The 14871-nt window shown below is 38.2% G+C and overlaps 1 protein-coding gene across 3 annotated transcripts in view; it reads left to right on the top strand.

Annotated features, from left to right (window-relative positions):
* Nucleotides 1–14871, top strand: part of SPIDR (scaffold protein involved in DNA repair) — a 194427-nt gene that overhangs the window by 168561 nt on the left and 10995 nt on the right. For all 3 annotated transcript variants that reach the window (XR_010029464.1, XM_063168463.1, XM_063168472.1), the window contains exons 12-15: nucleotides 7872–7959; nucleotides 10312–10455; nucleotides 10550–10609; nucleotides 13808–14003. Coding sequence is in view for 2 of the 3 variants with exons in the window: in XM_063168463.1 (XP_063024533.1) it covers nucleotides 7872–7959; nucleotides 10312–10455; nucleotides 10550–10609; nucleotides 13808–14003 (488 nt within the window). In the remaining variant the exon portion in view is untranslated. The remainder of the gene's footprint in view (nucleotides 1–7871; nucleotides 7960–10311; nucleotides 10456–10549; nucleotides 10610–13807; nucleotides 14004–14871) is intronic.

Consider the following 14871-nt stretch of genomic DNA (forward strand, 5'->3'; position numbering starts at 1 on the left):
CAGACTTTTTCTAATGTAAATTCTGTTTCAAAGCAGCAGTAACTTACTTCTGGCTATTCTGAGGACGTTCAGAAGACACACTGCTGAAAATGCTGGTGGCTCAGCTGGAGCTGTGCTGGTGGTAGCCCTGCTAGGGAACATTAAAAGAAAATGGGTATAGTGTAGCTTCGGGGACAGCGCAGCGGTTAAAACGTGATTTCATTGTACAAGATGGGTGGGTGGGTGGGGGAATTGTTCAGGGATTTGTTTCTTTCTTAATTGTTTAAGCCTAAGTTCTGCTTTGTAACTTTTTATTACTTTTAAGTGCTTGGGACACATTCTAGGTGTGATGGAAACCACAGTAAAGCCATAGCTGAAATGAATACGAGGGCGTTCTTACTCTCAGAGAGCGTAATTAAGCTGTAGAACTCATTGCCACTGGATAAATGGATTTCCAGAGCCACTGGTGTATCCAAGCACATGATGGGTTATGCCTGTGAGTGCCCAACCTTGGCTTGCAGCACATGAGTGAGTAAGAACTATGTGGTCTGCCCTGCAAGAAAGACTGCTGCCTTTTTTTTTTTTTTTTTTTTTTTGAGAACACCAATTACTTTTTGGAACGAGATGGCTTTGAAACTGTTTATTTCCTGGAGTCTGACAGTGGCTTTTAAAGTGGATGAAAGGGAAGAAAATGTAGGAAATACAAGGGAAAAGTAATGACTTTTTTTGTGTGTGCCTTTGAAGCACATGATCTGGGGAAAGCCAGGAATGGCTAATAAGATCCCATATGTTCATGTTGTCCCACAGTCATATGGATTGTAATCAGAGACAGAGTGCTTCCTCAGTCCCTCTGTGAGACAGAGGACATTTGCTAATAGATACAAGAGCTTCTCAAGAGTTTTGCATCAATGGACCACTGTTACTGTTCAAAAAATTTTCCAGGCCATCATCCATCATCAAATATTTAATTGGAAGTACTATTTGACATCATTCCAGTAAATGCAATCTTAAAATCACTGTTGTAAGCTGAAGTTTCATTTCAAGGGCTAAAAACCTATAAGCCTATGATAAAGGGTTTTTACACCCAGGGGAAACCCAGGTAACCACATTACTTTATCTTTGGAATGAGCCTGTACTGTTAAGGAGTGCTAAAGAAACTAAACACATTTCTTCTCTGATAAGAAAACACTTGTGTTCCAAGAGAAGAGTGGGATAAGAACTTACACAACCATGTCCTGTCTTGACAGAGATCAGCTCTGTGAAAAATTGGAATGATGATGTAACCTTACATTTAGAGAAACACTTTTAATGTTGAATATTGGTTTTCAATATGCTTTACTTCTAATGTTGAATATTGGTTTTCAATATGCTTTGATGAGTAGTAGGGTCTTGTCGAGGTCGTTTGGAGGTCTTTTACTGATTTAGGTGCTTTTCAGAGCCAGACCCTTACCCACATAAAGCACACTGCCCTAGACCATCCCTGCAAGAAATCCTTCCCTTTGCAGTGCATAAAGGAAGTGGTGTTTCCCTTTGCAGCCCAGTTTCTGGCAGTGCTGTAGGACAGAGGGACATGGCTGAGTCATGGCAGAGTTGCTTGTTCAGTGCCTGATTTCCAGCAGCTCTTTACTCTGTTTGTGAGGCTGCTGGATAAAGTAGGAAGCAGGAGGGTGGCAACTGCCTGAACCTGTGTGGTATCTGTTTCCTGACAGCTTTTCTCCTCACCCTCTCATCCATACTTGTCACCTAGCCTTTCCTACAACTATTCCTTGGACTGCATGCTCAGAATCAGCAAAAGAAGAAGAAAAACATTACAGTGGTTTAAAGGGAGAAGACTGAAAAATATTCATTGAAAGGCTGCTGGTGATGTTGTTTCCTTAGAGGCTCTTGTTCTCACCCTCACCCTCCCACTGCCTCATGTCAGTCTTAAATTCAGTCCCTTGAGGAAGAGGAAGTGAGATTTTGGGGGCGTGCTGCTAGAGGCAGGAATGCTGGTTGAGAATCCATATGCAGCACATGCAACCCCCCTGGTTTTTAATAGGTCCCAGGCATGTTTCAGGTATGTCAGGAATAACCAGGAACTAAATGAATGCAATTAGATGCAGAGGCTGAGCGCTCACTGAAATGCCTCAGGAGTAAATAACCTATAAATTGTCATAGTTCCTGCTTCCTACTGGAAATTAATTTCAATGATCTGAGATAGTCTTTGGAGTTAGAGACCTGTCTTTACTGACAAGAAAAAACAACTGATTGTTTTTAGTCCTACCTGGAGTTCCACGCAGAATAATAATTTGGATTTTGACAATTTGGGTCTTTTCACCTGATTTTCCTACCATTGAGTTGTTTTACTGCTGAGTATAGCAGATGTACCTGCTTCTTCTGTTTATGTTTTCTTATGTGTTAGAATTATGAAGAGTTTCTCTGCAGCAGAACAGAAAGATAACAGCAATTTAAAAATGTAGGGGGGAGGAAGAACACAGTGTGTCAGTAAAAATTTTGTCCCTAAATTGAACAAATGGTTAATTATCTTCAAAAAAGGAGGCAGCTGCTGCATGTAGAATGCTAAAATCTACACTGGTGTTGGAAAGGCTAAAACATTTTGGAGGATACATCAACTCATAAGCTTTGACTTTTGAGCCAACATTTAATTCATGGCAGGCTGTATTATCTGTTGCATTTTCCTCTGCAGTAAACAGGCTCTGAACATTGAGCTCATCAACCAGTGTTATGTTTTTCTGAGAAATTTCTGCATTTTCAAATAAAGCTGGCTTCTGTTGTTTGTCATTTTGAACTTTCAAATGTTAGGCACTGAAATGTGAAATCTCCCTGTATGTTTGTAGTGGTCACTATTGTGCTTGAGGGTTTTCATTCTTTTCTGTTTTTTTTTTCCTTTTTATTTGAATCACATACTTCGCTGACCTCAATTTCTCTCATTTTTTCCCCTTTACTCTTCACTTTATGCTTTCCCTTCATTTTGTTTTGCCCTCAGAAGAGAGGACCACTGCTAACTGCTGCACAAGTAAGTGTTTCAACTGCTAGCCATTGACAGGAAATGTAATAGTAAGAACCCTCCGCAGAGCAAGGAGGTCAGAACTTCCTTCCTTTGGTTTTCCCTCCTCCAAAAAGACTGCCATCTAAAAGATCCACCCACGCCTCTGGGTTCTGAGGTCCTGAAACATTTCAGTAATTTCTGTGGTTAAAAGTTGAGTTTCATTTAAAGCATCATTTCAGTAATCACATTGAAGTTTTGACTATATGCGTTATTTTTATATTCATTTCTATGGCTGCTTTTGTATCAGAAATGAAGTTTTTTATTTCCTGAATTTTCTGTTCTTTGATAAACATGGACTGCTGCTTGTATCTTAGTGCTTGTGTCATTAATCTATTCAGTAATCAGCATTGGAGAATAATATAGGCATGTCCATATTGAATCAAAAGCACTTTTATGTTATAATTTCAGTGAGTTCATGTAGTATGTGTAATTTCTAATATACTGTAGAAAATTTAATTACTAAAGTATGTAAATCATTCAAGTGTATGATTCCATGTAGCTAAACAAAATCTGGGGGGAGAAAGAGGTCAGCAGCCCTTCCTCCCTGTTCGTACTTTGACAAAGATGCTGGTTTAGTAGGCTCAGGTTTTTACTTTGTGATTTTGTTGCTTTTATTACTCAAGACTAAGAAAATGTGGAGTTGCATAGTTTGTGCACTGCAAGTCTTAGTAGGTCAGTTAAAGGGAGGGAGGGAGGGAGCCTACAGTGTCAGCTTTATATTTGGATTTCTTGTCCCTTGACACTTGAAGTTTATGCAGTCTAGGTGATTATTAAGGAATTTCTTCATTTTGCACAGAGGGCTAGGAGTTGCTTTATTTTTGAATTCTTAATAATTGAGACTGACACTGCCAAAGAAAACTGGTTTGGTTTAGACAAAAAGTTTAAGAAGTAGGAGAGGAGGAAGCAGAGAAGTTCCAAGTCCCGAGTCCTCAGAGCAGAGCTGTGGAAGATGTTGGAAGAGAATCCTAGCATCTTTCTGTTCCTTGCTATAAACCTTACATAGTGCTCCCTTTTTCCCTGTTTATGTGCCTGCTTTTCTCTGATATTGCTGCTATTTTCTCCCTCTAGTATTTTTCCCCTGAGCCTGTTATGATTATTAAAGTTGAAAAATCCCCCAAGCTATAAGCCGTATGTTAAAAGTTGGATCAGGCATGGCAGACGCAAAGTTTTTGGACCAGAACTCTGGCTGAAACTTCATGCTTTTGAGAGAAATAAAGCAAATCTTCCTGTTAGGTTATGAGATAAGTTGTCAGGTCAGAATCAGTGAAATGCAGTTTTGAAAAATCAGAGTGATTTGACTTTTGAAACACAGCTTGTAGTATGAAATAAATGGGATTTCCACAGAATCAGAGATGTTCTGATAGTGTAAATACTGGTGTATCAGTAATGCATTTAGCCTTTTTAACAGTATTATATCTTTAAAATTCTCTGCCTGATGGCTGGGTACACAAGAGGCAGTTTACATTTATGGATACAGAGAAAAGATATACTGAAGTTTAGCAAGGAAAGGTTAAGAGAGATGTCTTTTGAGGACATTGGCTAGTAAAAATAATTAAGGACACAAAACCCCCCAATTTTGTTTATTATATACACACACATGTATAAAACTGTATATACACACATATATAAAATCTGATTTTATATATAAGCAAAGCTTGAAGATGTGGGTTTATAGAAGAGAGGTAAATCTACCTGTCATAAGTCCAAATTTCTGTGGAAATCTTTACTGTAACACTCCACTGGAGTTACTGGTAGTCTTACTGTGTTGGTGTTTGACAGTGGAAATATATATATTTGGGACGGGACAAAATTTGTTTTACCAAGCACAGAGTTGAGCCTGGCCTGGAAAGTAGAGAGTTGAGTCTGTCATTTAGAACCTCATAGATGATTTTGTCCTTTTCCTGCTATAGATTCAAACTTTTTTTTCAAAGTTATAGAGTACTACAATAGAGCCCTAGTCTCTGAAGTAAAAGAAAAAAAAGTTATTCAAAATACTCTACATGTTCATTTTTCTGTTTGATCCTTGAGCCTGTTTCTTTTCACTTCTTACTCAGCTTTTCCTTTCTTAGAAGTCTTTCCTTTTGTGATAATTGTTTTTCCAAAGTAACTAGTAATTACACTCACTGAGCAAAATTTAAACATTTTAATTTTTTCTTGTGTATCCAGAGAGGCTCCATATGCACATGGGAGCTAACCAGGCCCTTTGCTGCAGCACAGAGCCAGCTGTTCATGTCTTGTCCTGACTCTAGAGCTGAAGAAGGCTCCACATATTGAATAAACTGCGCCCATTGTTCAAATCAGATTGAACTGGAGTGTGAGTGTTACTTGGCCAGTGAAGGGAATTAATTTTATTCTTTCTGTGAGGATAATGATCTTCTGCAGAGGAGGACACAATGTCTTTGTCATTTCTCCACTGTGAGTGGTCCCACTTCATTCTCCCTTCTGCTGTGTTGAAGCCCATAAGTGTAAAGAGGAGTTAACTTTGCTGTAGGTGTATAAGTGGGTGGAGCAGCCAGGGAGCTCCCCAACAGGGACAGGGACTGATGGAGTGAGAGTCCCAGGAGAGAACATCCCGGCTCACAGCGAGGATCACAGCAGGATGTCATTTGGAACTTGCTAATCCTTTGGTTTGTCTCTGCCCTTGGCCTGACTGGTGTCAAAGAATGATGGGGCCAAGATGTTCAGGAGTCTTGCTCCACCCAGCACTGATCCTCTGCCTGCTTGCAAACAAATCCTGCCATTTACTATTTATTGAGTGCTCCTGGTTCAAGCAGTAGATGGCCTTCTCCAAAAGGGCACAAAGAATAGAAGGAAAGGTACCACATGTGTTAGATATTCTGGCACAGGATGGCAAGTTAGGAGTGAGCTAAAGATAAAGGACAGCTTCATGTCCTTTGTGAACACTTTCAATGCAAATGAGGGATCTATCTGGGTGGAGATGTGAACATGCAACAAACAACATGGCTTAGTTACTCGATGTTGATGAATGTGCAATCTCTGTGCACAGTCTGTGGTGTGTTCCTATCTGTGCTCTGACCTTGTGCTGTGGATTGTGTGAGGAAGGCCATTTATGGAATTGCCTGAGGTGGACAGGAGGCTCTGCCCTTGTTTTGTAGTTCTCCTTTTCCATCTCCCAGTTAGCAAGACCAGTTGGTTCTTCTGGGCATTGGCCTTCCTTGTGTCAGATATCATTCTGTACAATACAAACCAAAAAATCTTGCCCCAGTCAAGGATTCAAGAAGTGGTCAGTTTGCTGTAAGGTATCTTTAATACCGAGCGAATATTGCTCTGTGTGCTGTAATGACTTCACTGTTAAAAAACAAAACCAAACAAAAACCCCAAACTAAAATTAAAAAACCTCCAAACACCAAAACTCCCCAATCTCTCTCCTTTCACAGACTTGGGGATGATGCTTTGTTAGTCAGGAAGTCCAATTCTGTAAAAAAGCTGCATTTTGTGTCTAGTATTTTCATTCATGTGGAGAACACAACTACAGGTACCAATGTCTTTTCAGTCTGCCAGCTTGTTATCTGAATTGTGAGCCTCAAGTTGTATTCCTAAATATTTCCCCTGACATTTACAGCCATAAAACTTCTTGCAAAGGCATCACTGTTAACAGTGAATCACAGGCAGTGAAAAAAACATGCTGAGAAGCTCACAGTAGACACCCAAAATCTAAGGATCCAGAGAAGGACTAAGGAAATGTAGAAATAAATAAGTTCAAGCAGAAGTGAGCTAAAAGCAGAACTTTAAAAGGAAAGTTTCCATGACCCCTTGAAGAGAAGCAGCATATTGCAACGTGCTTCAGCCCTGTAAACAGGGTATGTGGTTTCCTTCTAAACAGTTGGGTTAGAAGCTAATATTACTTTTAACAAGTTTTGGACTTCATTTTTTAGAGTTGTTTCAGAAATAGTGGTTTTGGTAATTGGAGGAACAGACAACTTGGAGGCAGTGGGGGGTTAAAATCCAGATCTCTGTGCTTCAACTCACAGAACAGAGAACTGGGACAAGATAACTCAGGGCTTTAACTCAGAAATGTATTTCTCTTCAAGTTAGCTATCTGTTGATATTTCCTCTCCCTCAGCTACTCCTGTCTGTCCAGCAAAGATCTTCCATCAACTCACAAGGCAGCCACTGAACTGCTGCAAAGTACAGCTTGGTTTGCCAAAGAGTGGTCAGCATCTTACCTTAATGTGATGGACTGTTAAATTTATGTTTGTTTTTTAAATCAAAAGTGTGAAACTTGCAAAATTTATAAATACAAACCAAAGCTGAGCTGTGTAGGAAGGAGATTGTTCTCTGCACATGGTACTTAACAAAATCTTGCCTGTTGTTTCTCTGTATCTGATAATTGCTGGCTTTCCTGAAAGCAGTTACAATCAGCTGTCAACAACAAAAAACCCAGCAAAAAGCACACACACAGAGCAACCCCCCAAAAACACCCCAGTAGAAATGAAAATGTTAGAGGCAAAACTTCTTAACAGTTAAATAGCTAAAAGCTAATTTTAAAAGAAGTTGTGCTGATACCTGTGTCCTTCCCAAGCTGCCATTTACCCCAGTTCCCCTGAATTCTGTCATTTAGCAAGTTGTTTGTGGCAAAGGATTAAACATGACTTGCTTGTCACTGGATGTGATGCATCCCTTGCTTCCCTCTCCAGCCGGCAGCAGAAGCCATGGAAATGTAACTAGACCAAATCAAAACCAGCTTCCAGAAAACAAATATGATTTTAAATTGTTTTCATAATCATGCAATGGTTTAGATGACATTTCTTAATGAATTTTTTTAATATAATGTGTGGCACTGGCAAGCATTTTAAACCTGATTTTATTGGTCTCTTTGAAGGGCATTAGGACTCTTTAGTCTGATAGACAGTCTGTGGCCTCCAGTAGTGCCTGTGAAAGTTCCTGGACAAAGTCAAGACTCTGAAATGGTAAGTTTTGTTATTATGGATATGAATTTTTTTCACTCACAGCTAGTATTTTTGGTGGTGGTATAATCATGTTTACTTTGGGAATGAAGACTCTCTCCCTCTTTTTACCTACCAAGTTTTGCTTTACTGATTCTGACAACATCCCAGGCTAACCTGAAGCCCTCTGGATTAGCAGCATCTTTCCAAAATGATGCAATTAGCCCCTTATTAATCCTCTAGAGCTAGAATGGTAAGATGTCCAGACAAATTCTTCCTGTCTTCTACTAGCAGGAGTAAAGGGGTACTAGGTGTCATGGAGCCTGCTGAGAAATCTATATACAAGGTTGTTAAAATCATTCTTTAAAAACACTTTTCAGCTTTAGATTTGAAAGCACTTTTCTGAAGATTAACTTCTGTGAAGACAGAGTGACTGCTGGAATCAGGTCTCTTACTAGTTAGGATGTCTCTGACTGATACTTGTTTCATGTGAGGTCAGAAAGATGAACATAAAAGTAATTACTAGAGATAATTGAATGTTCCTGTGATTTTAGGGGGTGGGAGAGTATAGAGATGGATTTAAAGTATGTTATTATATATTTGCAAAGCTGAAATCACATCTGTGATTTTACTTCAATTAGCTTTTGTCTGAGAAAAGGTGTTCTATCACATCAAATGATTTTGGTAATACAAGACCATTTGAGAAGCTTTTGGGTAGCCAAAAGCTTGGGCTTCCTTGATGTTCTTGTATAGGCTGTTCTTTGGGAATAAGTTAGTAGTAGTAAAAATTGGTTTTAGACCAAAGGAGTCAATATGGGAAAAAAAAAAAAAAAAGAAAGAGTTGGAAATAAACAGGTTTCAAAACCAGGGAATATTGAAGATGGATATTACTAGTTATTTCTAAAGTCCAAGAATCTTTCCTCTGCAATGTAGCTTGGTCTTTGCATTGTCCAGGGGTTTATATTGAAGAACAAAAAGATCAGACCTCAGTCAAAAATAATATTGAGACTGAAACTGAGTGAAATAGCTGTGCTCTCTTTGACTGTTTCTTTCATCGAAATATTTTGGAATTCTCAGAGGAATGGATGGGTTTGTGCATTAAAATTATGTAGGCAACAAAAATGGGAATATCTATGCTGAGGCAAAACTCTTAAATGTCATTTAGTGTTGTTATGACTGTTGCTATTTCTTCATTTTTTCTGTTTTATTAGCAATTTTTAAATGGAGGAAACTTGCCATAATCGTGTAATTTACACTTCTGACGTCGGTTTGAAACAGAAATTAATTCCACACAGAACCACAACTTGCATTCTGATGCTCCAGGTTTTTGGCTGGGTGGAGTTCTTTCAGTTGAGATACATTTTTCTTCATACAAACAGTATCAAGAAAGCTGCACAGTTTTGTGAAAGAAGTTTTATACATCGGTACATAAATAATATTGCCAGCATGATAATAATGTTGGGAAGGGACCTGTGAAATGGATTTCTTTTGAGCTGCATGTACATTCAAATACCTTCTTTATTGCTGCCAGAGGCAAACAGATTTTGGGTATCAGCTTCCTTTGCTTTTATTTTTCTTTATGCTGATTCTTTTTAATGGGTGAGCAACTGTCTTTAATATATTCATATTTCTTCTATTAAATTACATGTTTTATTAACAACAAACCTTGCTGAAAGAGTATTTTACCATATTTGCAATAAAAATTATCTTCTAGCATTGTCTTTTCTTTTCTGAGAAGTCTTTCCAGCTTGGGACCTCTCTGAGTGGTGATTGATAAAGTTGTTACGTCATGGTACTTTTTAAGGGGAAAAGAAAAATCTGGCATGGCACAAAGAGAGCAGTTCTTGCAGCTCTTGCATTCCTGTTCTTCATTATCTCCTCCTTGTGCTGTCCTGGATTTAATTTGGCAGCTTTAAAAGTTCGGCAGCTGTTTACTATCACAAAAACCCACCCACATGCAAAAGTCCCCAAATCTCAGAAAAGCTATGGATGTTGAAAAAAAAAAAAAAGAAAAAAAAGAAGTAATTGACGCACTCCTACCACGTAATAAAGATACACAGAACAAGAAAAAGCACCTTGAAATAGTCACAGTGTTTGCCAAGCGGGCCAAGTTATGAGTTGTTTTTGTGATGAGGGTCAATGTTAGATTATGGAAAGAATTATACACACAAGCCGATTTCGCTTATAACTTGTGACTGTTGGTTTATTAACTCATCTTCTACATCAGAGTCCTTGTTATTAACCATATAATTTTGTTTCCCCATCCATCTTAAGATGTAAATTGTTTTGTTCATCTTGCCTATTATTGTAAAACTTGACTGGCTAAATTAAAGTGCCTTTTTTATGGTCACATTTCTTTTTCTTATTTTTTAATAGATGACAACTAATCTTCCTCCTCCCAGCTTCTGTTACATTCTTACTGTTCAGTCTGGTGAAATACATGTGGAAGTGGATGAGGAAGAACAGATTTCTAATTTGTACCAGCCACCAGCTGTTCATGGTCTAAAGGAAATTCTTCGGGTAATCTGCTTTACAAATCAGATAACAAATACTTTTTACCACTGGATTTCTGGTATCACAGTTGTCTCATTCCCTATTTTTGTGCTCTTTTCAGATTGATGGTTGCAATGAGCGGTGTAGCTTCTGGGCCCAAGTGCTGTATCGAAGGCTGCAGGTAATCTTTTTATTTAGCAATGAATTCAACATAAAATCAGCATCATGTGTATGTGAAGAAGATTCATCTTGTGTAGGGGTAACTCCTATGCCAGGATTATCTTCAAGAGCTGTATGGGCAGAATTATGATCGTGTCTAAAATGCTTGTGAAAGGTAAAATGAACTGCCTCACCAGTTTCAATGCCACTCAGTCTAGAAAGTTAATTATTCCTGAATAAATTGCTATCTAACCAGAGGTGATACTGCACTCTGGAGAGAGAGCTCACAGGAAGTTAGCTGAGGCTCAGTTTATGGCTGAATGCTATCCTCAGGAACGTAGCAAGAAGCTCCCAGTCAGTTGGGTGTTGGGGGATAGAGTGGAACAGATGATGGTTATATAAAAATACAGTTTTGCTCTTTTCATGCAAATGTGTGGGTGATTTTCATTGACTTCCATAGAAGCCCCTCAGGCAAATTTGGCTTTTATGGTCCAGTAAGTAGTAAAAGGGAGGAACTCTTAGGTAAATACATCTGCCATCCATACTGTGCCGGAAAGCTTACAATTATGTTTTATTTGTTTCTGAATGATGCTACGATGTTCTTTCAAATTGCTGCTAGCTCCCTTAGTAGTTAAAGGAATTTTTTTGTTGCTGATTTATTTATTTTTTCCTGGCGACTGGATCCTCAGTACAGCCAGCACTGAATTCTAGCAGAGAATAATTTGCAATTGTCCATCAGCTCCACAAGAAACAAAGTGTGAATCAAAGCATATGAACCAAAGACAAAGAAATTCCAAAACGGCCAGCAAAATAGCTGGAGATGCTTCCCACAAGTTTGAGACATAAATTTAATTTAGGTCTTGCCCTTTTGCTTCAAAAGCCAATGAATTATGATTTATTTTTTAGGCAGGGAGTACTTTTAACTACTGAGATGAGGAGTATCTCTTGTGTTTTCTTCGTGCTAATTGAGAATGTGACAGAGCATTTGCAAACATGGAATTAGGGCTAGCTGGATGGGATCTTTAGTGTGCCAGCAGAAAGATGAACACATACGTGCGTAAATTCCTATTTCCAAGAAACCTCTTCTAGTGAAAAATGAACTAAAATTGCAGAGTAGGGGCATCCTAGCCAAACATTTTTGAATTCAGGAATGTCTCCATCTGAAATTCTGATGCGTGTTATCAGTATTCTTATGTAAAAGCACTTTATCACTGAATTAGAGAAAAGACGAAGCATGCAGGAACAGATGTGATTTTGAAGAATGGAATATTGACTAGCAGAAAAAAAGGTCTGTGCTTTTTTTGTCTTGCTCCTAGGATGTTTAATAGTTCTTTTTTTAATGGCTATTCACTTACTGAACTAAATTTTATAAGTACTAAATTTTTATGAGTGAACAACATGAGTGCTCATAATTTTTTTGAAGTAATGATGGAAAAGCAATAGAAGATATTCTCCTTATGTTTAACTGCTCGAGGAATGTAAAGGTATTTACCTGCTGCTAGTGTATCACCTGCCTGGTCCTCCCAGAAGATCAAGAACAGCAGTTTGTTACCTGCAGCTGCCTTTGCCAAGAGGATGTACCCTTCACATGCAAAATCACCAAGTTGTAATAAGTGAGGAAGGGACAATGATTTGGTTTGTTTTGCAGATTTATTATTAAATAATCTCCTATGTGAACTAATTCAGAGGTACCTTAAAAATAGTATTTACGCTCTGTAGCTACAGTATTAAGTGCTTAAATTAATATTACTTAATTTGTGTGAAGGAGGAATGGAAATGTGCTTTTTTTATTAGTTAGAATCCGAACTGTGGTTCAGAAGGAACACGAGGAAATATATTCCATCTGTGGTTAAGGAGCTGTCCTTCCTTGTAACTCAATCCTGCTGCTATTTGTCTGTTGTGTCCTCCTCTCTGTTCAGAACAAATTGTCACACATAGCAAGATGATGATTTTATACTAACTTGTGATTTTTGCTTTTATTATTATTTACTTCTTGGATGATTTTCCTGAAAGAGAGCTTTTAATGTGTTAGTAATTCTCAAGGGACAGATGTAAAAATTCTTTCTCTGAAGCTGTCCTAATGGTATCTATGCAGAAGAGGTGCCCAAATGTATGCAGTTACTAGGCAAAACAACAACATCAGTGCAAGAGGCAGCATATGCTGTATTAAGGCATGACTGAGACATCTGAACTGTGAATGTTTCCAGTCACTATTTACAATTACCTCATTTGCTCTAAGAGTGTGAGCATGGACAGAAAGCCAGGCTCAGTGTGGCTGATGGTTTCAAAGTTATAATTCAACCAAAGACAAAATACTGGGGGTTTTGTTGTGTTACCTTCTGCCACAGACACGCAGCTCTGAGAATAAAATGCTACATGTCTTTCCAGGCATTAGAGTATTTAATTTTCAATTAAATGTTTTAGGCATTAATTTTTGATCAGAGGACTGATTAAGAAGAGGAACAAAAACATTTAAAATTGATTAAGGTATTTAATCTTAGATATTTTAAAATGTTAGAATCCAAAAATTTGCAAGTTCCTTGCACTGATAAATATGAAATATGCTTTGATATGATATTTTTTATACCTGTCTGGGGCAGAAAACTTTCACTGTCATTGCAGATTCATATATGTCTTACAGAGGAGTTATCTGCTTCCTTAACTTTATGTATTTCTTAATATTTAGGGATATTTGTTCAACTGAAAGAAAAACCTCCACTTTGCAGCTTGGTTATGCTTTGGAATCTAATAACAGTACCTAGAAAATGTGCCTACAGAGGAATAATATTAGTAGGAGAAATGTTCTTTCCTCATTGTTTTTAAGACAAAAATTATCTAAGTCTTATTAAAAACCATCAAATTATTTTTTTTATGTATACCATATATATAGCATATTTTTTTAGGAAATATATTTTCAAATCCCATGTACAGTCCAAGAAAATTATCATAAAGCATGAGGGTTGACTGAATTAGAGCAAAGAGTCCAGAGAGTCAACCTCAGAAAGTTAATTTAAGGTAGGGATTTTAAGGTTTGTATCTGAAGTAAGGAATACCAAAAAATTCTAGTAAAGCTTTGACTCATTATCCTGTAATAATTAACCTGTAATAATTTCTGTCAGTTTTATGAGTCATTTTAATATGAAGATGTTTAGTCTTTTCTTCTACTAAAAAAAATTAACAATTGTATTCCAAATTTATGTATTTTTTTTCCTAATCACAGACAAAACACAGTGTTCCCATAGATCAAAGGGAAATGCTGTTGTTTGTGACTGACTCCACACTGCAAAATGTGGCTCATGGAATTCCAAAAGTTGTTGCTGTGTCAGTCACTGCGTCGTGTGTTCTCAGCATGGAAATCATGGAAGCCCTCAGTGCTGGTTCACAACTTTTCTTCAAGGATGCTCTCTGGGGAAATGGTGAGCTTTGCATGTGGTTTGGAAGCAGTTGGGGTCCCACAGAAACAGCACCCTTACCTCTGACACCTCAATATGTGACCTCCAGAGAGGTCATTGTCATTACCAGATGAAGATGAGACTTTGCAAGTTTGGGATGAGAAATTTGAAAAGGGTTGTAATTTAAACTTTTTTGTAAGATTTCTTTTTGTGTATTTTTGGCTTGATTTTGAAAGTGAATGGGAAATTCAGTGATGTTGTTGTATGCCCACCAGTATTGCTGTCAGTCTTCTCTGATGACTGTTGAATCTGGTGACCGGTGAAAATCAAATTTGTGAGCTGACAGAAGGCTCAAATATATTAGGAAATCTGCATGTCCCTAGATAGAGATATTTTACAAGCTCTCCTAAACCATCTTAGCTGTGAGCCTTTGCTCCCATACAGATCATGAAATCGTGGTTGTTCCCTTTACTTTCATTTCTACTCACTCTTTTTTGAGGTTCAAGTTTGGTTCTGTGTGGTGATGGCAGGGCTGGCTCACATCTCACACCTTCAGTCACTTCCAGAGTGTAAGTGAACTGGAAGTACAAAGCTGTGCAAAAGGCTGTGTGTCCTGAAGCAAAAATCTCTGCTCTGGAGAATGAAGCATGGCATGCACCTACTCTGTAATCTCTGAAGCAAAGTAGGACCACCTGAAGGGGTGCCCAAGCTTATTACCAAGGAAAAGCCTGAAACCTGTTTGCCAGGAGTGAGGTGAGATGCAGTCAGGGTGGCATCAGACTCTCTTCTGGCATGTTCAGATGTTTAAATTTCTTCTTCAAATTCAGATTTCTTTTTCTCCCTGGAAGTCGCGAAGTGTCATGAGAGCGCGGTGCGTGTATCGCTGAAAGCA

The sequence above is a fragment of the Melospiza melodia genome, chromosome 1, assembly GCF_035770615.1.
Source record: "Melospiza melodia melodia isolate bMelMel2 chromosome 1, bMelMel2.pri, whole genome shotgun sequence".
Classification (NCBI taxonomy): Eukaryota; Metazoa; Chordata; class Aves; order Passeriformes; family Passerellidae; genus Melospiza; species Melospiza melodia.